We start from the raw sequence: 21,478 nt of genomic DNA on the forward strand, positions 1-21,478 counted from the left end.
CTCATATCTCTTCCTTTCCTCTTATCTACCAACCTCTGTAATCCACATTTCCTCAACTGCTCTTGCATATTCAACATTCCAGACAATAGCATTGCTAGAGCTTTTGTAGTCTGGGGTGGTGCCTGACCTCCCCCCCCCACTCTCAATACACACCAAAAATACTACAAAAAGTCAAAATAACGTATAGCATAAGGGCACATTGCAATGAAAATGAGGTGACCAAATTTGAGTACAATATTCCCTGTGTGTTCAAACCAAGGCCTTATATAGGGACATCACCACCTTCTTATCCGTAGATGTGAATGTGCTTTTTATCATAACAGCATATGTGCAGTCTTTGCAACACTTGCAATGTGCCTTCAGGATTATTCCACTGTCTACCATCACTCTAAGAACCTGAATCTCACCCACTTCCCAAAATACAGCTCTACCAATATAGTACGTAGAACTATATCTCTGTATCTCAAAGTGTAATATCTCATCATCATCATCGAATTCCTAACATGTATCCTCAAGGGGTGTACATATGATAGTACTACATGAAAAATTTACATCATTACTAACTTCCTATCTACAATTTCCCTCCAAATCAGTCTGTTACGTGTCAAGACTCCAACATTATCAGATCTTATATTTCTATCAACTAAGGCACTTTGTACCGTATCAATCCACCTATATTGGTCTTCCTCTGGGTCGTTTTCCTGCCAACCTGGCAGAGAACACTTGTTTTGCTAATCTATCCCTGCCCATTCTGTTTAAGTGACCATAACACCTGAGATTAGCTTTGCTAACACATTCCTAAATGTTGACAATGTCAAGTTCTTTCCTAATATCCTCGTTTTTAATATGATATTGCCATTGATGCCATCTGTTCATGCCTCTAATCTTTTTCAGGACTCTCATTATCTGCGGTCTCTAGTCTTTGGTCAAGTGTTTTACTTCTGACCCAGCTCTCAGATCCATAAGTTAAAACTGGTTTGAACACTGTCTTATATACAGCTAATTTAGTGTTCTGACTAATTTCTTATCTAATTTCTTATTCCATATGAATTTATTCAATTGACTGCCTACCATATTAGCTTTGTTGATTCTGTTGGCAATTTCCATATATAATTTACCATCTTCAGTAAAAATCTTGCCTAAGTAGCTGAAATGTTTTACATGGTCCACAGGTTCCGCATTCACAACACAGTTGACATTTTCAACAATTCTACCTATTTTCATAGTCTTTGTCTTTTTAATTTATTATTATTATTATTATCCCAAGACCTCATCGAGTCAAAGACTCATCTGGGAGGTCCTTTAATCACACACACATCTCATCATACCATGTCTTAAACACACTCAAACTCCTTGCAGACACCACACTCTCAGGCAAGGCATTCCAATCATTTCCAACTCTGCATAGAAAAAACCTGCCTCTCACTCCCCTACTCACACCCTCTTTATACAGTTTCCAGGGATAACCTCTGGTTCTCCCCTGATCTCCCAGTATTCTCTGTAGAACTTCTCCACCATTGATCTTATAACAACCCCTTACCAACTTGTAGGTCTCTATCATATCTCCCCTCTTCCTCCTCTCCACAAAAAACTCTGCAAACTACATCTTCTCAATCTTTCCTCGTACTCAACATTCCAGAGGTCAGAAACTACCTTAGTCAGTCGCCTTTGGATTCTTTCCAACATCTCTTCATCTTTCTGAAAACTTGGTGACCAAATCTGGGCACAATACTCCAAGTATGGCCTAATTAAAGCCTTATACAATGGAACAAGAATCTCCCGACTTTTACATGTCAGTGTCCTCTGCATCATTCCCAGAAGCCTTTGTATTGTCTTCACAATTTTTGCAATCTGTCCCCTAAATTTTAGATCCTCATCCACTATCACCCCCAAATCTATTATTTCCTCAACCTCCAACAATATATTCTCACCAAGCATAAATTCTGTATCCCATCTTTGTTTTCCAAATTTTAAAACCTTACATTTTGCAACAATGAACTCATATCCGCATTTCCGTGCACAATCACTCAATTTATTCAAGTCTTCTTGCAAGACCACAAAATCTTCACTACTCTTTATGGTTTGTCCCAACTTGGCATCATCTGCAAACTGATTTAAACAGTAATGGCCCTAAAAGAGACTCCTGATGCACTCCACTAGTGACTTTCCTTTTCCAGGGTATCACACCCCCATACACAACTTGTTGACACCTATCAGATAGCCAGTCTCCGATCCAATGCACTAATCTAATATCCAACCCCATCTGCTGTAGTTTCACTGTTAACCTATCATGAGGTACTCTATCAAAAGCCTTTACGAAATCCAAGTATATTACTGTGTATCATTCTCCTCTGTCCAAGGAAGCAGTAACTTTATTGTAATAAGTAAGTAGATTACTAAAACACGACCTCCCTTTAGCAAATCCATGCTGTCCATCAAAGATTATACCATTGTTGTCAACCCAACTCTGGATCCTAGTTCTCACAAGCTTCTCCAACAATTTAACCACAACACCTGAAACACAAATAGGCCTACAGTTTGATGCTTGAGTTCGATCACCTCCTTTATGAAGTGGCACAATCTTGCCCTTCTTCCACTCCTTAGGAACTTGACCAAGTGCAAGACTCGTATTAAAAAAAATATTTCAAGGCAGGTATCAACTCCCTGGCACATCCCTTCAGAATATGCGGTGATATATTATCAAGTCCCACAGCCTTATTTACATCTAGTTTACTCAACTCCCCAAACACCTCTTGCTCACTTACAGTCAGTCTCTCCTCCCAATCATCAACTGCTCTCAATCTCTCCATGAAGTCACATTCACAAGATTGAAAGATCTTTATGAACTGCTCATTAAGTATCTCCACCACACATTCTGCAACAGCTGTCTTTATAGCATTTTCTCCAATCAATGTCATCCTTCCATAATCATTCTTTCTTTTGCTGGCCACATAACGAAAAAATTCCCTAGGATTCTTTTTGGCCTCATTACTAACTGCTGTTTATACCTCTCTTTAGCTGCTCTCACCAACCAAGTCACCCTCCTTGATTCGTCTTTGTAGTTCTCATGAAATTGGTTATTTGCTTACCTTCATACCATATCTATTACAACAGTTATTCAATTTAGTCAGGAAATCTTGCTAACTTGGAGCGGATTTATTTAGAAGTATAACATCGTCCACATAAAGCAAAGAGTTGACATTAACATCTCCAATTCGATATCATGTTTAACACCACTTTCCTTCATAATGTATTCCATATAGATAATGAATAACAGAGGGGATAATGTACATCCTTGTGTCACACCAGATTTAACATTAAACCATCTTCCTGTACTTCCTTAAATTCTAACTGCTGACTTACAACTCAAATAAAGACTAAGTATTGCTTGATATAATGCCCCATTGACACCATATAACTGTAGTGTATTGAATAGCTTCTCTCTTGACACCTTGTCATATGCCTTTTCCAGATCTACAAAACTTAAATACAGATCTCTGTTATATTCCCAGCTTTCTCGACTATTTGTCGTAAAGTGAAGATCTAATCCTGACAGCCTCTATTTGGGCTGAATCCAGCTTGTTCTTTACCAAGCTTTTCTTCCACAATTCTTCTCAACTGTTTCTCAAGTATACTTGCATAGATCTTGCCAGGAACACTCAGTAGGGAAATACCACTGTATTTCTCACATTCAGTTTTATTTCCCTTTTTATATATGGGTACTATTACAGCTCTACTCCAATCATCAGGAATTTGTCTGTCTGTCCAGGCCTTCTGAACTATGCAGTGCAGCCGCTGTAAGACTTTTATACCACCATACTTCAGCATTTCTGGTTGAATATCATCTGCTCATGATGCCTTTCCACATTTCAAGCCTTTGATGGCTGTTTCTACTTCAAGTATGGATATGTATTCCTGACTGTATGCCTGTTGAGTGTTTTTTACCACTGCACTATCACTGCTTGTTTCATTTAACAATTTTTCGAAGTAATTACTCTATACTTCACGAATATCTTTTTCTCCCATTTTCATGTCACCTTTATCATCTCTAACTCCTTTTACAGCACTCTTTCCTCCATTTCTAAACTTCTTCAATAACCTCCAGAATATCTTACCACCTTCTTGATATTCATTTTCTATGTTCTTGCCAAAGTCCTCCTGTGACTTTTGTTTAGGTAGTTTTACACAGTGTTTAGCTTTCTTATATTTGTCTCTGTATTCTCGAAGAGCACAAGCTGACTTATTTGCCAGGAACTTTTGATATGCTTTCTTCTTTTCCTTCAATACCTCTTTAACTTCCTGTGTGTCACCATGGAGTTCTGATTTTTCTATCCTTGCAGAAAATCTCACCACATGCTTCTCTGGCTGAATCAATCAGGGTTTTCTTCAAGGCTTGCCACTGAATCTCCAAGGTTTGGTTTCTGTTCTCAAACTCTTTCAGTTTTTCTTCAATAATCTTTGTGTATTTTAGTCTACAGTTCACATCTGAGAGTTGCTCAACTTTTATTCGTTTTAAAACTTTCTTACACGTTATTCTTTTCAATATGAAATTCAATTTTATCCTGTTCAAGACTGAATAGTAATCGCTTCCAATTTCAAATCCTCTGTACACTCTGATGTCCTGCACCCAGGGAGAAAACATCACTATCAACAATAACATAGTCAATGAGACTTTTCTTATTCCTTGCCTCTTCTCTCCATGTGAATTTGTGCACATTTTTATGTTGGAACATGATGCTAGTAATAACCAGTCCATGTCCTGAGCAGAAATCCAACAGGTATTTGCCATTATTATTAGCTTTGCTCTTTTTTCTCCAAATTTTCTCAAAATATTTTTGTATGTCTGACAATCATTTCCTACTCTGCTATTTAGATCCCCAACAAGGACCAACTTTTCCTTTTTCATTGTGTTAGTTGCTTTTTCTAAATCATCAAAAAATTCCTCCACTTCTACCTTAGTAGAATCTTCTGTGGGATCCTAGGCACAAATAAGTCTCATTGTCCAATTCCTCATTCTGATATTTGCCCACATCACTCTACTTGAGACTGCCTGCCATTCATGAAGATTAGCCTCGTATTTTGTGTTGAATACTATGGCTACTCCTTATTTTCCTTGATTGTTATTGCCTGAATATAAGATTTTGTATTTATTGCTCAGAAAGATCTCACCAGTTTTGTCTTTTTTGTTTCAGTTACCTCTATTATGTCGATCTGGTACTTATCTAATTCCTCAGCTAGCTCCATTTCTTTGCCATTCAGGCTTCTTATGTCGATAGTACTGATCTTTAACTCTGGTGAAGTCGAGTTGGGGTGTGCTTTCAGATTTGTTCCAGTAGCTGACTTTTTGCTGATTGCCCTGGTTCCCTGGCGAAAACAACAGGGGCCTTGTGTAACCGGGCGACACCCCAACTAAATTTTGTCATGCTGTATCATCATTTTGTATATTGGTTTAAGCCAATAAGAATACAATTTGGTTGGCTAAATCCCAAATTGCCAGCCCATCCTCGTTCGTTCAGTATCTAGGTAGATACCCAACAGGGTGCACCATGAGAAGGTGAGGATTGGACATTAGATCAGAAGCCCTGGTCGGTTCTCCGCATTCCTTTGAATGCTATGTGGAGGTCTCCTCTCAGTTATACAGCTGTGATCCTTAAGCAACCCCAGAATACCTAGCATTTATTAATATCAAAACTGCAACCTTACTCATACACACAAAATAAAAGTCCATTATAATTTTCATGTAGAGAATTAACATCAACACTACTCCTGATAATTCTATCTACCTTTGCATCAGTAATCATTTGAAGTTACCCAGTCAATCCACATGATATATCATTAACAAATAAGTAAAACAATAGGGGGCCTAAGAACAGAACCTTGAGGCACACCACTGGTTAATTTCTTTCCTTTTCTAATACACTAATCCATCATCATTATTATTTTTATTATTAAGAGAGACCTCCAGGGAGTCAGGAACTCATCGAGAGAGAGGTCCTATTATTTGCTGTCATACATGATCTTGAATTCATTCACACTACTTGCACACACAACATCCAATGGCAATCCATTCCAATCACACACTACTCTATGAGAGAAAAATCTAGCCCTAACCTCCTTTCTTGATTGCATTCGTTCTCAACTTCCATGGTGCCCTGGCATCCTTTCTCCACCCTCAATAAAATGAAAAATTCCCTCTACTGAAATTCTGTATAACCCTTTCATTCTGATATCACATCATTTAAGTATTTTTTAAACATTTCCCATGCACTGTTAATATCGTTACCATCCAATAACTGATGCTATAGCACAGCAGAACCTAGCATACCACTCCTTAGGTGGTCATAATTTCCTGCTTTGTAATTTAGCATATAATCTTTTCTGAATGGGACATTCATAAACTTAGCCACTTCCCAAGTGAGTATTGCATGATCACTGTCACCAACCAAAGGCAGAATAGTTATGTCTTGAACTGACACTTCATTTTTTTATACTATTTTGCCTAACCTAAATGATTTCTGAGTGTTTGCTGTGTCATATGAACATCACTGATTGCCAATCCAACAATGTTTTGAAGCCAATCAGAATTCAGAAATCCACTAATGTAGTTAATAAAGGTGTACACCTAAGAGTTTTATTTTATTGATAGTTTTCATGGTACTGAATGTTTTTATTTTCCATATTTGTTTAATAGTGGAAGAAAAGAAATTGATTTTTTTTTCATAAAAAGTGACTCATGACATTAAAAGTTAGAGGGAAAAGGCAAAAAGAAAAAGATCATGCATCATTAATAAAAAAAAAAGAAACAATAATACTACTAAGAATAAATAGTTCATCATTTATAAAAGTTTATATATCATTTTTATATATAATTATTTATATATGTATTTATAAAGTTTATATATAATCATTTATATATGTGTGAAATTTTCTAATTCATAGACTGATAAACACACTAATATATTATTATTATTATTTCACACCTCCAGGGAGTCTAAAGACTCATCAAGGGAGGGCACCTGCTCTACAACTCTGTCTCCACCACTCAAATCCACCAACTGACTTCAAGGTCATCAATGCCATCTACTACCAACCACCACCACTGGCATTTCCATTGACAATCACAAACATCCATGCCCAATGTGGGATTCGAACCTGCAGCAGCCTTTTAGCTGGAGAGCAGACACGCTGACAACTCGCCAGCCAGGCTGTCATATATAAGTAGTGGTAGAAAGTTTTTCCACTTAGAAATTGAATTAAACTTGTGAAGAACTGATGAGAAGTCATCATTATCGTCTATATACAAGTAGCTTAGTTGTGAAGATACTTCACGTGCAAACTTTGTTTGCTTATATTTGAATACAGGATGAAACAAGAATTTCTTGTCAAGTTTAATTTAATATATAAGTAGTTAACAAATTTGCTTCGATACTAGTAATTATATAAAGTAAAAATCAGCCATAGCATTAACAAAAACTTGATATTAAACATGAATTAAACATACAACTATGATATAGGCTATTGTGATAGAGTTCACCCAAGCAGATATCTGACTATGAGATATCTGCTTCACTGGTGAACCAGTACAGAATTTTTCAAGTCTTCATGAAAATGCCAAGAAATTATACTCTTGGTTTCATCGTTTCATCATTATTATAAATCTAATAATAATGGTATATATTTGCTAGATTTCTGTTCAGGACATGGACTAGTCATTACTAACACTTCTAAGAGTCATTCATTACTGCCAAGTTCCAACATAACGATGTGCACAAGTTTACATGGAGAGAAGACAAGAAAGCCTCATTGACTATGTCATTGCTGATACTGATATCTTCATACTGCTTCAAGATACAAGAGTGCACAGAGGATGTGAAACTAGAGTGACCATTATTTAGTGTTAAGCACAATAAAAATGAATGTTAATAGTAAAAAACAGTATCTAAGAAAGTTTTAAAAAGAATTGAAGTTCAGTACAGGCAAACTGTAGACTCAAGTGTACAAACATTATTGAAGAAAATTTGAAGCAGGCTGAAAACAAGGACAAGGCCTTGGAGTCTCCATGGCAAACTGTGAAGAAGACTCTGACTGATTCAGCTAGAAAGGTATGTGGTGAAGTTGTAAGGATAGAAAAATAAGAACACCATGGTGGACACAAGAAGTTAAAGAAGCAGTAATGGAAAAGAAGAAAACATACCAAAAGTTCATAGCAAATAAGTCGGCAGATGTCCTAAAAGAATACAGAGACAAATGTAAGACAAATGTAAGAGGGTTAAACAAAAGTCATGGGGAGACTTTGGTAAGAATATAGAAAATGGAAATCAGGAAGGTGGCAAAATGTTCTGGAGGCTATTGAAAATGATTAGAAATGTAGGAAAGAGTACTGTAAAAGGAATCAAAGATCATAAAGGTGACATGAATACTGAATATAAGGATATCCTAGATGTGTGGAGTAACTACTTTGAAAGACTGTTCAACAAAACAAGCAGTGACAGAACAACAGTAGAATTATAATAAATTAAGTGGATATTGAATCCAACATCATTTCAAAGCCGAATATAGAAATTATAAAAGTTTTGTGTGAAATTTGACCAGAGAGCTTACAGGAATATACTCACCGCCATACTACGAGTTGCTCTAGCCAGACATTATAGGTGACTATGAACGCTGCCCAATCATCCATATGTTTGCCTCCAATTGGTCCATTTTGATAAGGTTTCACTAGCCTGACAGCTGTTTCAAACTCAATGGTTTACATCAGAGACTAGGTAGAAACCTAAGAGAGCAAAAACTCTCAGTACTAAGGAACTCGAAGCATTGGAGAGGTGTATTTTCCGTAAGTGACCTCTCTGGCGGTGTGTAAAGTATTTATTAAAAATAAAGAGCCAAAAGGCTTCACTTTGGAGATGCAAAATTATAATAAATTAAGTGGATATCAAATCCAACATTATTTCAAAGTCGAATATAGAAAATATAAAAGTTTTGTGCGAAATCTGACCAGAGAGCTTATAGGAATACACTCGCCACCATACTACGAGTTACCCTAGCCAGACCTTATAGGGCTTCAAGTTCCTTAATACTGACAGCTTCTGCTTTATTAGGTTTATACCTAGTCTCTGACGAAAACCAATGAGTTTGAAACAGCTGTCAGCTAGTGAAACCTTATGAAAATGGACCAGTAGGAGGACAACATACAGATGATTGGGCAGCATTTGTCGTCACTATAATGTCCAGCTAGGGTAACTCAGAGTATGGCAGCAAGTGTATTCCTGTAAGCTCTCTGGTCAAATTTTGCATGTAACTTTTATAGTTTCTATATTTGGCTTTGAAATGATGTTGGATTTAATATCCACTTAATTTATTATAAATTTGCATTGCCAAAATGAAGCCTTTTGGCACTTTATTTTTAGTAAATACTTTACGCACTGACCGAGAGTTTGTCTTATGGAAAATACACCTCTCCGACACTTCGAGTCCCTTAGTGCTGCAAGTTTTTGCTCTCTTAGGTTTTTTCCAGAATTTTGCTCCCAGTGAGGGGGGAGCTTAGATTTTGTGGGGGTGACTTGAGAGAGTGATTTGAGTCTCCCAGAAAAGTGTTTTCCTGCATGGCCCATGTGGGGCCTTGTTGATGGATGCTTTTCCCTGGAATATGAGAAGTTCTGCTCAGTGGTAGGGTGCACCTGTCAATGAGTGGTACCAATGCTGAGTTGGACAATCCTCTGGTCACTTGTAGGGAGTGGTCAGGGGGATTACCTAATTTTTAGAGAGACCTTTATTTATACAGTGTCTCTGTCGAAAACCAATGAGTTTGAAACAGCTGTCAGGCTAGTGAAACCTTATGAAAATGGACCAATAGGAGGCAAACATATGGATGCTTGGGCAGCATTCGTCGTCACCTATAAGGTCTGGCTAGGGCAACTCGTAGTATGATGGTGAGTGTAAGATCTCTGCTCAAATTTCGCACAAAACTTTTATAGTTTCTATATTCGACTTTGAAATGATGTTGGATTTAATATCCACTAAATTTATTATAATTTTGCATTGCCAAAGTGAAACCTTTTGGCTCTTTATTTTTAGTAAAAGCAGTAGAATATTTTTAAGAGCAATGCAAAGAGGAGTATACATCAATACTTGAGGTAGAAAAAGCAATCAAAAACCTGAAATGTGTAAGGACAGCTGGAGTAGATGACCAGAAATGATTAGATTGGAGATATGAAAGTTTTGCAGTAGCTACAATGCATAAGTCAGAGGGCTTGGTCTGATGGTCGAATTCCCAATGATGGGAGTAGAGCTCTCATAGTACCCATATATAAAAAAGGAAATAAAACTGAATGTGAGAATTACAGAGGAATTTTTCTACTAAGTGTTCCAGGTAAGATTTATGCTAGCATACTTGAAAAGAGGTTGAGAAAGATGTTCAAAGTTTATTTTGCACTTGGTTAGACAATAATAAATTTAGTTTTACAGTGGTAAAGGTAAAGCATTGCTTCTGCCTTGGTATCTCCACTTCTAGGCCTGGCTCCCACTGACGAGACCCCAATAAGGGTCGAAACTGGTCTGGGTAGTGGCCCTTCCCTTAATGCATAACATTATACATATTGTGTTTTGCATAACATTATGCAAAACACAAGGAGATGTGTTTTGCATTATGGGAGATATTGAGATAGGAGTGATGTTAGCTTGGTCCACCTTTGCTACGAGTTGCCTGGTGTTATACTACCTTATCTCAGTCCTGAAGATATTTTCAGGTGCAAACTTTGTTTGCTCACACTTGGATAAACGATTAAACTAAATTTATTATAGGTTGAGAAAGATTATGAATGAGAAACTGGGAGAACAAGCTGGGTTCAGACCAATAGACATTGTCAGGATTTGACAACAAGATTTGATCTCACTGTACTGTACTTAAGTTTCATAGATCTGGAAAATACATTTAACAAGGTGCCCAGAGGAAAGCTTTGCAAAACACTTCAATTATATGGGATAAATGGAACATGTCTATATTTAATTTGAAAGTCAGCAGTTAGAATTGAAGGAAATACACGAGGTTTGATGTAAGATCAAGGGTAAGACAAGGATACACATTATGGAAGAAAGTGGCATTAAGACTGATATTAGTTCTGAGAAAAATTAGGGGAGTGAACAGATGGCATCAGTGACAGAATCATTAAAAATGAAGATATTAGAAAGGAACTTATCATCAGCATTCATAAATCTATCTGCAGAGCTAATCTAAGGTGGTATTGCCACTTAAATAGAATGATAAGGAAATGTTAGTAAAACAGGTATTTGATGACAAGAGTGCAGGAAAGAGACCCAGAGGAAGGCAAAGGTTTAGGTGGATTGATTCAATCAGAAGTGGCTTATCATGTATGACAATATTGGAGTGCTGACAAGTAACAGACTAATTTGGTGGAAAATTGTGGGTAACAGATTAATAATAATGTAAATTTAATCATGTAGTGCTGTCACAGTAGCCTGAACACCCCTTGAGGATATATATTAAGAAATTGATGATGATGATGAATACTGCTTGCTTGATTTGACTGTTCATGCATTTCATATCTACTCTATTTATTTGTTTAACTCTTGGTATGCAATTATACAGTACATGTGTCAGATAATGCCTTATGAATTCCTGCACACTGTCAATAGTTCGACCACCCAACATATTGATGCTAGTTGACAATGGAGCTTCGTATAATCATTCCCCCTGTTTATAATTCCACATATATTCTTTTTTTTGGCAATAACCTTTTCTTTTCACCACAAGTACCTTATATTCACTCTCACAGACCAGAAGCAGCAGTGTTATTACCCTGAAACTACATCTTTTGAGAATAACACTAAAGCCTCTAGTTCCTTCGGTCACATGCTGCTTAAGACATTTATCCCTCAGAAATTCAACAAACTCATTCTCCTTTTTCCCATATGCTATCTCCTTCTTCCAATATACATTCCAATAATGAAATTCTTCCATTAGGATCACCTTTCTACCAATTTTCTCTAAACATTCCTGCTATCATTAACAGTACTTTCCCTCCTCTTTTCACCTTTCTATGCCAGACAGGATATCATCCTCAGACAACCAAGTTCCACTTCTGCCAATTATTTTTGCTGACTTCAATGAGTCAGTATCCCCCTCCCCACACACACACCAACTCAGCACCCTTATTTCAAATACTACTTACATTAGTATACAAACATAACAATCTCCCTGTCTTTGCCATCTCACCAATACTGTCACTCCCTACAACAGCTGCTATATCATGCCTTCTCTGTTTGGTTTAACCACACCTGTTTTTTTGATACTGTCTCGGATTGCCATTCATACCCTTCTCATCCCCACTTTATACATCACATCAACTTTATATTCATCTTCCTCCTATTCTATAATCTGCTCTGCAAACAAATAATAGTTTCTTGAAATGTCAAACACATTCACATGTAATCCATCAACCTTAAATCATTCCAACTTCCCTTCAAATTCACTTCATAGATTCACACACTGAACATCCTTTGCCTCACACACATCTGAGCCATCTTGCCATTCATTTACTCTGCTTTCCTTCTTGATCCACTATTATCATACCTGGGTAACACACTAAACATTTTACCATCAACATTATTATTCTTTACCTCCCTAAATAATTTTCTCAGGTACCTATTCACATTCCTTTATTCACCATATAAGTCATTCATTTCCACACCCACCACTAATTCTGACCTGCTCTTTCCTTCTCTAATGATTGAATCCCCATGCAATGCTATATAATTATCCTTTGACCCTATTTTCAAACAGTTGATAAGAATGTGTATAATATGCCTAAGTTACTACCACTGGTAACAAACCAGAATGGGATAGTTAGCATAAAGTGTCAGGATAGCAGTGGGACTAAGGGGCTTTTGCACTTTATGTACACTAATACCAAGAGTTCAAAACAAGTAAGAGGAATTTTTGGCAGTGGTTGACTCATCCTGACCAAAGGTTATTGGCATTATTACTTACTATTATAATAATGGAATTAACTCATGTAAAATATTCTTTATTCGTAGAATTTTCGCCTGAGTATCACAGGCATCATCACTACAAGTACAAAGGCTAATTAAACAATAACTGTTATATTCACAAAGCGCCACCTAAGGTTAAATTTCCTAAATTTATTTTAAAAAAAAATTATATATATATATATATATATATGTATGTATACACAATTACAAGTTAGGAAAGATTTGCTGATTTATAGAGTACTATCTCCCACAAGGGGGAGAGACATAGACCATCGGATCTGTTTAGGTTAGGGGGGTAAAGTAACGTTTCACGTTTCTTTGTAAAGCCGTTCCATTAGGAACCGACTTTTGTCTTGTTCCACTGAACTCTATGTCTAGTGTTGATGGCATGCTCTGCAAGTCCAGACTATTCAGGTTCAAGGTACTGGATATACGACTTGTGTTCTTCTAACCAGATCAGAGCAGATCTTCCTGTTTGTCCGAAATATGATAACCCACAAGAGCAGGGAATCTGGTAGACACCTGGATAGCTGAGATGTGGGAGCTTGTCCTTTGGAGACGTGAAGAATGTGGAGATTTTTCTGATGGGTCGAAAGGCCACACAAATATTTAGTGGTTTTAACACTTTAGCTATGCGTTCGCCCTGCACATAGGGGATAGGTATATGTGTAGGTTCTTCTGTATTTGAAGAGGATGCTGAAGCACAACTACTTAAAGCTCTTTTTATGAAGGAATTCTTATAACCATTGGATATGAAGGAGGAATTAATATATTGTAATTCTTTTAGTGATAGTTCTTCTGAAGAACTAGTGAGAATGGCTAACAGAATATGATATAGTTAGTGGGAAAGAATCTAAAAGGATATAGTGTATTCAGGGAGGATAGAGAGAAAAGAATTGGTTGGGGGAGTGATAGCCAATGAACTGCAACTAAAGACAGTAGAAGTTCAACTGCAGGCCAACGAAAATAGCACATTTGAGGCTATCTGGTGTGAGATTGAGGCCAGTAGAAAAAAAATACAGTTGGATGACCAGTTGGCCAAGTAGTATGCTAACCACTCAGCCAACCAGGCCAGCTTTCATTGAGAAAACATCTGGAAAGTTTTCCATGTTTTTACCTATTTTCATAGTTTGGCAATATGGGCAAACGAGAATGGATATTAGTTTCATGTGGCAAAGTGTAAGGTTATGCATTTTGGAACGAAAAGATTACCACATTGGAGAAACTATACTCCAGGAAATTGATGAAGTCAGAGACTTGGAAGCGTTTCGTGGATAGGGAGTTAAAGTTTAAGGGGCACACAGCAAAAGTGGCTAAAACAGCTCATCAGATCACTTGGTTACCGAAGAGTACTTTGATGAGCAGAGACAAGCAGGTTATTGTTTCTCTTTATCAAGCATTTGTAACCCCATCTTAACTACTGCATGCAGATCTGGATCCAGAGGCGAGTGCACGAAGATTTGTGAGTTACAGAAACTGGTTGATATACGGAAAAGGGGTGATATGATTGAGACATACAAATTACTGAGAGGTTTATACAAGATTAATTCAGAGGAAATTATTCAGAAGAGGTCTGGTGGTGGGAGAACTAGGGACCATACATGGAAACTGAGTGAGAGTGTAGTTACCAAGGATGTTAGAACTAGGTTTTTTGCTTGGAGAGTAGTGAATGAGTGGAATAGGTTGCCAGAGTATGTTGTGGGTGCCATGACTGTGAATGAGTTCAAAGCAAAGTATGATTGATACTGCACAAATGTTGGATATCATTTGTGCAGTATCAAATGATATCCAACCTAAACATCATCTTCATATGATGTTTAGGGTCTCCCTCAATGATCTAAGGACTCCTTGGAGGTTGCCCATAATAAAAATAATACACTAACTTCCTCCTTCTCTTTCATATCAGCCAACCTCTTCTTTAGCTGTTCAATCTCTAAATTAAAGATACCAAGAAATTATATTCTTGGTTTCATCCTTTAGCCAAGTGTAATCAAACAAAGTTTGCATGTGAAGTGACTTCACAACTGGGCTACTAGTATATAGAGGCTAATGACTTCACATCAATTGCTTTAGTATCCCATAATGCATAGCACATATCCTTATGGACATGTATAATACTATGCATTATACATGTCCGTAAGGATATGTGCTATGCATTATGGAAAGGGCCACTATTCTGACTGGTTTCAACCTTTGCAAAGATGAAGGGGACTCCAAAAATTCAGGCAATCCCTAAAATAACATGAGCAACCAAAAGGATCATTTAACTCAGTTGTGGTTCCACTCAATGAAAGGCCCACCCTGCCACAGACAAAAACCCTCAGGTCTCATCAGTGGGAGCCAGAACCAGAAGTGATACCAAGGGTGAAGTGATGCATTAGTCATATTTCCATATATAAGTAGTAAAAGGTGTCACACCTTATTACTAAAATACTCTGGATTAGAGATAGATGTAGAAAGTTTTTCCATGTGGTTATACTATAAATTAAAGATGAAAGAAATTATATTCTTGCTCTCATCCTTTATTCAAGTGTAATCAAACAAAGTTTGCATGTGAAGTAACTTCATGGCTACTTATATATACAGGACAATGACTTCAGGTCAATTGCCTTAGTATCACTTCTGGGTCTGGCTACCACTGATGAGACCTCAATAAGGATCAAAACCGGTCTGGGTAGTGCCCTTCCCATAATGCATAGCATTATATGTGTCCATAAGGAGATGCGCATTGCATTATGGGTTATTAAGGCAATTGATGTGAAGTCATAAGCCTCTATATATAAGCAGCCCAGTCGTGAAGTTAGTTCACGTGCAAACTTTGTTTCCTTACACTTGGATAAAGGGTGAAACCAGAGAATATAATTTCTTAGCATCTTTAATTTATAGTATAACCAAGTGGAAAAAACTTTCTACATGTTCAAACTCATCTTCCAGATACCTTATTTTGCTCTTAATTTTCAACAACTTTGCCTAAACTCTTCCACTCTGTTTGCTGTTGTCATTACTAACACTTACATCCAATTTCTGGGTAACATTAAATGACTGACTGTGCAATGACTTTTAGAATGACTTTAACAATGAATGCTATTCTTGATTTATTTAGAATGCCTTAAATTAAAACTAACTTTTAAGTCAGTTTTGCCAGAAGTAAACCAATACTGTGAAAAACAGTTAATATGTATTTTATATGAAAAAAAATGTATAAAATCAACATTCTAGCAAACATGAGTACAGTGAATTTGTTCATAACAAACTAATGAAAATTCCCAGTTAAAGTCCAAGAGCATCAATAATATGCTAAAGATAATCCTGCAGCCTTTCAGTATAATGGACTGTTACTGTTGTTGCTAAATGTTGATATAGTGAAAGTCTATTGAAAGCAAACAATCTGTTATAATAAATCACTATCACAAAACCTACATTAGAAATACTGACCTCTTTACCTCTGGTACCTTCTAAATACAGCTGCAGATTCTGAATAGCCCATTTTCCTCCATGAACACTGTTATATTCATCCTGCATAAAAAGAGATAGGCATCCATTATTTGTACATGATATGACTATTTATACTGAGAGTTATGGATTAAGAAGTTCCTAATAGTTTTTTCTTTCTTTTTTTTTTGTTGGGAAGCACACCGATAGCATACAAGAAATTATATTAGTATTTCATCAACAGAACTGGTGCTAGGGTCTTTGGCGCCCACATGCAATTTCTATCTAAGCGCCCCTGTAACGATCCTGGTGTGTGGTTCTTTTACGATAATAAAAATTTAAATTATTTGAAATTTCTTAAATAAATTTTGACAGAACAGCCACATGTTGGTTCGCTAAATGTAACAAACCGAGGGTGTTGACTAGGCAGGATAATCGTTAAAAACCTGAATATTCAAAAAAATTCTTAAAAGTAAAGTAAATTTTGATAAAGCTACTACACTTTAATCATTGAATATAATGATACAGGATAATAGCCTTCTCACTGACCCGAATCGCTAAAAAATTAAAATGAATTTTAATTAAAGTTAAAATTTATTTGATTTAAAGTTTAAAAAATTCTTTCATTTTACAAGAATCTTTCATCAAGTTATAAGAGAGCAAATAAATTTGTAGTTCTTTATTTTAGCATCTCATGTTTGTGCTTCATGCTGAGTTTCTTTATTAAAATGTTCATTATTTAAAATTTCAAAAAGTGCATCATAAATTTCTCCTAACTGATATCGTAGAGGGCCGAATGCATTAATTTTACTTTCCCATCGCGTTTTTCTGATGGCTGTTTCAATGTTAATTTTTTTACGAACTTTAAAAGGATTGCCCAACGTTTGTAAGACAATGAAAACAAATTGTGTATTTCGTGAATAATTGCAAAGAAACTAATTGTATCTGCATGGGAGGGCACTAGTGGGTCAAGAGCTACTGACGTGTTTTGAAGAGCTCCTGATTCAGATAAGTTTTACTAGGAATAATTAAGTATATATGCGTAATTGTTTAAGTAAGAGCGGCTGTAAACGTTGTACGCTACCGATATTATTAGTGTGGGGTTTTTTTCCTTGCTTAAACTAAATACGAAAATGTTAATATTAGACCTAGTAAGCTGCAGAGAAAAAAAAAAAATAACGGCAGCATTGTCATTCCATGATTTTAATTTGGATTTCAGTCGTTCGTTAAGTGTGAGGTCTGTTATATGTATTCCTTCGATTACATAAATAATTTGTGGATGTTTAGTGCGGATGGAAGAAGGGTGTGTGCGAAATGTGACCTGAACGAGGAATTGATGAATGCGAATATGAAGTTGATGACAGAAAGTGCTAGTACTGATTGTGTCGCGAGTGCACGTTTGAAAGAGAAGGATGGTGAGGAAGACAGGCGAAAAAATGTTAAAAAATCAGGAAAAAAGAAAAAGAGCGATTTGACAACCGTAACGGATGTTAAGAGGTATGAAAGTGAGGCGGAAAGAAACGAAATTGAGAGAACGAATGAAAGTAAAAATGGCGTGATGCAGAAATCGCAAGTAAAAAAAATCGAAAGAATGAATGATAGCGAAAGTTGGAAGCATGTTGGAACGAAAGTACTGAACCAAAGAAAGATGAATGACAGTAAAAGTGAGAAGAATGATAGCGAAAGTTGGATGCATGTTAGTCCGAAAGTACGGAAACAAAGAAAGATATGTGAGAGTGAAAGTGAGAAGAATGATAGTGAAAGTTGGACGTATGTTGGACCGAAAGTACGGAAACAAAGAAGGATTAATGAGAGGGAAAGTGAGAAGAGGGGGGTCGACAGTTAGAAAGTTAGAAAGATTTAATGATAGAGTGAATGTGTCGCGAGGTTCGGAAGGTGAATTGGATTCGATGAAGCAAGAAATGAAATGGATGCGGAATGAAATTAAGAGAATTCGGGTCAAAACTATTAAAATAAATCATGATGGCATGAAAGAGTTAACAAAAGACGAGCGAGTGGCGTTGTATGGCGACTCCATTATTAAAGGTGTGCTAGAGGATAAAATGCACAAGGTATGTTTTCCAGGCAGTAAAATGAGTAGAGTGATTGAGGCATTGAATATGAGGCGGGAACGAGCAAAAGAGTTAATTGTATTAATTGGTACAAATGATTTGAGAGAGAACAAAGAGCATGTCAAAATGAATGTCAGGAGACTGCTTGGAAAGATAAAGGAGAATAGTGTGACAGGAAGGGTGGTCAGTGTGTTGCCTAGGTATGATTGTGGTGAAATGAGGCGGAGAGCAAGGATTATGAATGATATTCTGGATGAAATGTGTGAGGAGATGGGAGTACAGTTTGTTAATGTGTGGAATGAGTTTGAGGGACGAAGTGAGCTGTATGGGAGCGATGGACTGCATTTGAGTGGTTATGGTGTGAGTCGCTTGGAGAGACTGCTGCTGGAAAGTGGAGAAGTGAATAGAGAGAATGAATCAGATCGAGAGGAGAGTGATGTGGAAGAGCAGGAGAGTAAGACAGGAGAGATTGAAGGAGTGGAAATGAATGGTGAAATGAGTGGTATGAGTATAGAAAATGAGAGAATGGGTGTGCAAGAGGAGCAGGGAAACGGGGAGGCTCAGGGTGGACAGGGATACACAGCGTGAGAAAGGTGGATGCTCCAAGAGGAGGTGAGAGCATGTGTAGGCAGGAAAGTAATGGGATGATCAGGGATCAAAAGGAAACAGATGGAATTGCAAAGGGTTCTAAAATGAAGAAGCAGAAAGGGAAATGGCCCCAGTCCAGCATGGAGAGATCACATCGAGTGAGTGGTATCAGTGGAACTAGCTGTAGATCCAGAAATGAGTTGTTGTGTTTGTATACCAATGCTAGAAGTATAAGAAACAAGGCGGATGAAATGGTTGCACTAATTGCGTCTGTGCACCCAGAGATTGAGTGAGACATGGTTAGATGAGGATGACATCCTGACAGGAATAGAGATGGAAAGGTATGATGTGTTTCGTGAGGATAGAAGGGGTAAAAAGGGAGGGGGAGTGCTATTGATGATAGAGAAAGAGTTATGTCCATACAAGGTAGAGATGCAAGAGGGAAATGGGGCCAGTGGTTTTGAGGCAGTATGGTGTGAGATAGAGGCAAATAGAATCAAATACTTGGTGGGATGTTGTTATAGACCTGGTAATGTGGATGGTGGTGATAGTGAAATGTATAGTCAAATAAGCCAAGCAAATAAGAAAAGGGTGATCATTATGGGTGATTATAATTATGGCAATATAGACTGGAATGAAGAGATAGCAACTGGAAGTAAAGAAAATGAGTTTTTTGAGTTTTTGAGGGATAACTACCTCAGACAGTATGTAACAGAGGGCACAAGAGGATTAAGGGTCTTGGATTTGGTCATCTCATCGGAGGATGTAATTATCAATGAGGTATCAAATCATCCACCAATTGGTGAAAGTGACCATGAGGTGATTACTTGGGTGGCTGCCAGCAGTGCAAGGAACCCTGTGAAAAAAGGGTATATGTAGAACTACAAGGGGGGGGGGGTGATTATGAAGAGCTCAGGAGACAGCTTGCAGGTGTAGCATGGAATGAGGAGTTACCTGGAAAAGAGATCAATGCAGCTTGGGGGATTTTCAAAAAATATTTAGTGGATGCAATGTCTAAATGTATACCATTGGTGAGAAGGTTAAATAAGGTAGGTGTGAGATGGATGAATAAAGAGATTAAGCATGCAATACAGAGAAAAAGGGCATTGTGGAGGCAGCATAAGAGAAGTGGAAGTAACCAATTTCATGAGGTCTACAAAGACCCGGCAAGGAGGGTGACTTGGTTGGTGAGAGTAGCTAAAGAGAGGTATGAACAGCAGTTAGCTAATAAAGCTAAAAAGAATCCTAGGGAGTTCTTTCTATATGTAGCCAGCAAAAGAAAGAATGATTATGGAAGGATGACATTGATTGGAGGAAATGGTATAAAGACAGCTGTTGCAGAATGTGTGGTGGAGATACTTAATGAGCAGTTCATAAAGATCTTTCAATCTTGTGAATGTGACTTCATGGAGAGATTAAGAGCAGTTGATGATGGGGAGGAGAGACTGACTGTAAGTGAGCAAGAGGTGTTTGGGGAGTTGAGTAAACTAGATGTAAATAAGGCTGTGGGACTTGATAATATATCACCGCGTATTCTGAAGGAATGTTCCAGAGAGTTGACACCTGCCTTGACATATTTTTTTAATACGAGTCTTGCACTTCGTCAAGTCCCTAAAGAGTGGAAGGAGGGCAAGATTGTGTCACTTCATAAAGGAGGTGATCGAACTCAAGCATCAAACTATAGGCCTATCTGTGTGTCAGGTGTTGTGGTTAAATTGTTGGAGAAGCTTGTGAGAACTAGGATCCAGAGTTGGGTTGACAACAATGGTATAATCTTTGATGGACAGCATGGATTTGCTAAAGGGAGGTCGTGTTTTAGTAATCTACTTACTTATTACAATAAAGTGACTGCTTCCTTGGACAGAGGAGAAGGATACACAGTAATATACTTGGATTTCACAAAAGATTTTGATAGAGTACCTCATGATAAGTTGACAGTCAAACTAGAGCAGATGGGGTTGGATATCAGATTAGTGCATTGGATTGGAGACTGGCTATCTGATAGGTATCAACAAGTTGTGTATGGGGGTGCAATATCCAGGAAAAGGAAAGTCACTAGTGGAGTGCCTCAAGGATCTGTTTTAGGGCCATTACTATTTAACTTGTATATTAATGATATTGGCAAAGATTTGGATGGAGATATTCAGTTGCTTGCAGATGATGCAAAGTTGGGACGAACCATAAAGAGTAGTGAAGATGCTGTGGCCTTGCAAGAAGACTTGAATAAATTGAGTGATTGGGCAAGCAAATGGGGATGTGAGTTCAATGTTGCAAAATGTAAGGTTTTAAAATTTGGAAAACAAAGATGGGATGCAGAATTTATGCTTGGTGAGAATATATTGTTGGAAGTAGAGGAAATAAGAGATCTGGGGGTGATA

The 21,478-nt window shown here is 37.3% G+C and overlaps 1 protein-coding gene across 2 annotated transcripts in view; it reads right to left on the reverse strand.

Moving 5' to 3' along the window:
• TTLL1B (Tubulin tyrosine ligase-like 1B) overlaps positions 1-21,478 on the reverse strand; it is a 403,225-nt gene that overhangs the window by 146,428 nt on the left and 235,319 nt on the right. For both annotated transcript variants that reach the window (XM_090394521.1, XM_090394519.1), the window contains exon 9: positions 16,444-16,524. In XM_090394521.1, the coding sequence (XP_090250647.1) occupies positions 16,444-16,524 (81 nt within the window). The remainder of the gene's footprint in view (positions 1-16,443; positions 16,525-21,478) is intronic.

The sequence above is a fragment of the Typopeltis vanoorti genome, chromosome 6, assembly GCF_054136105.1.
Source record: "Typopeltis vanoorti isolate ZY-2024b chromosome 6, IOZ_Tvanoo_1.0, whole genome shotgun sequence".
In the NCBI taxonomy this organism is placed as follows: domain Eukaryota; kingdom Metazoa; phylum Arthropoda; class Arachnida; order Uropygi; family Thelyphonidae; genus Typopeltis; species Typopeltis vanoorti.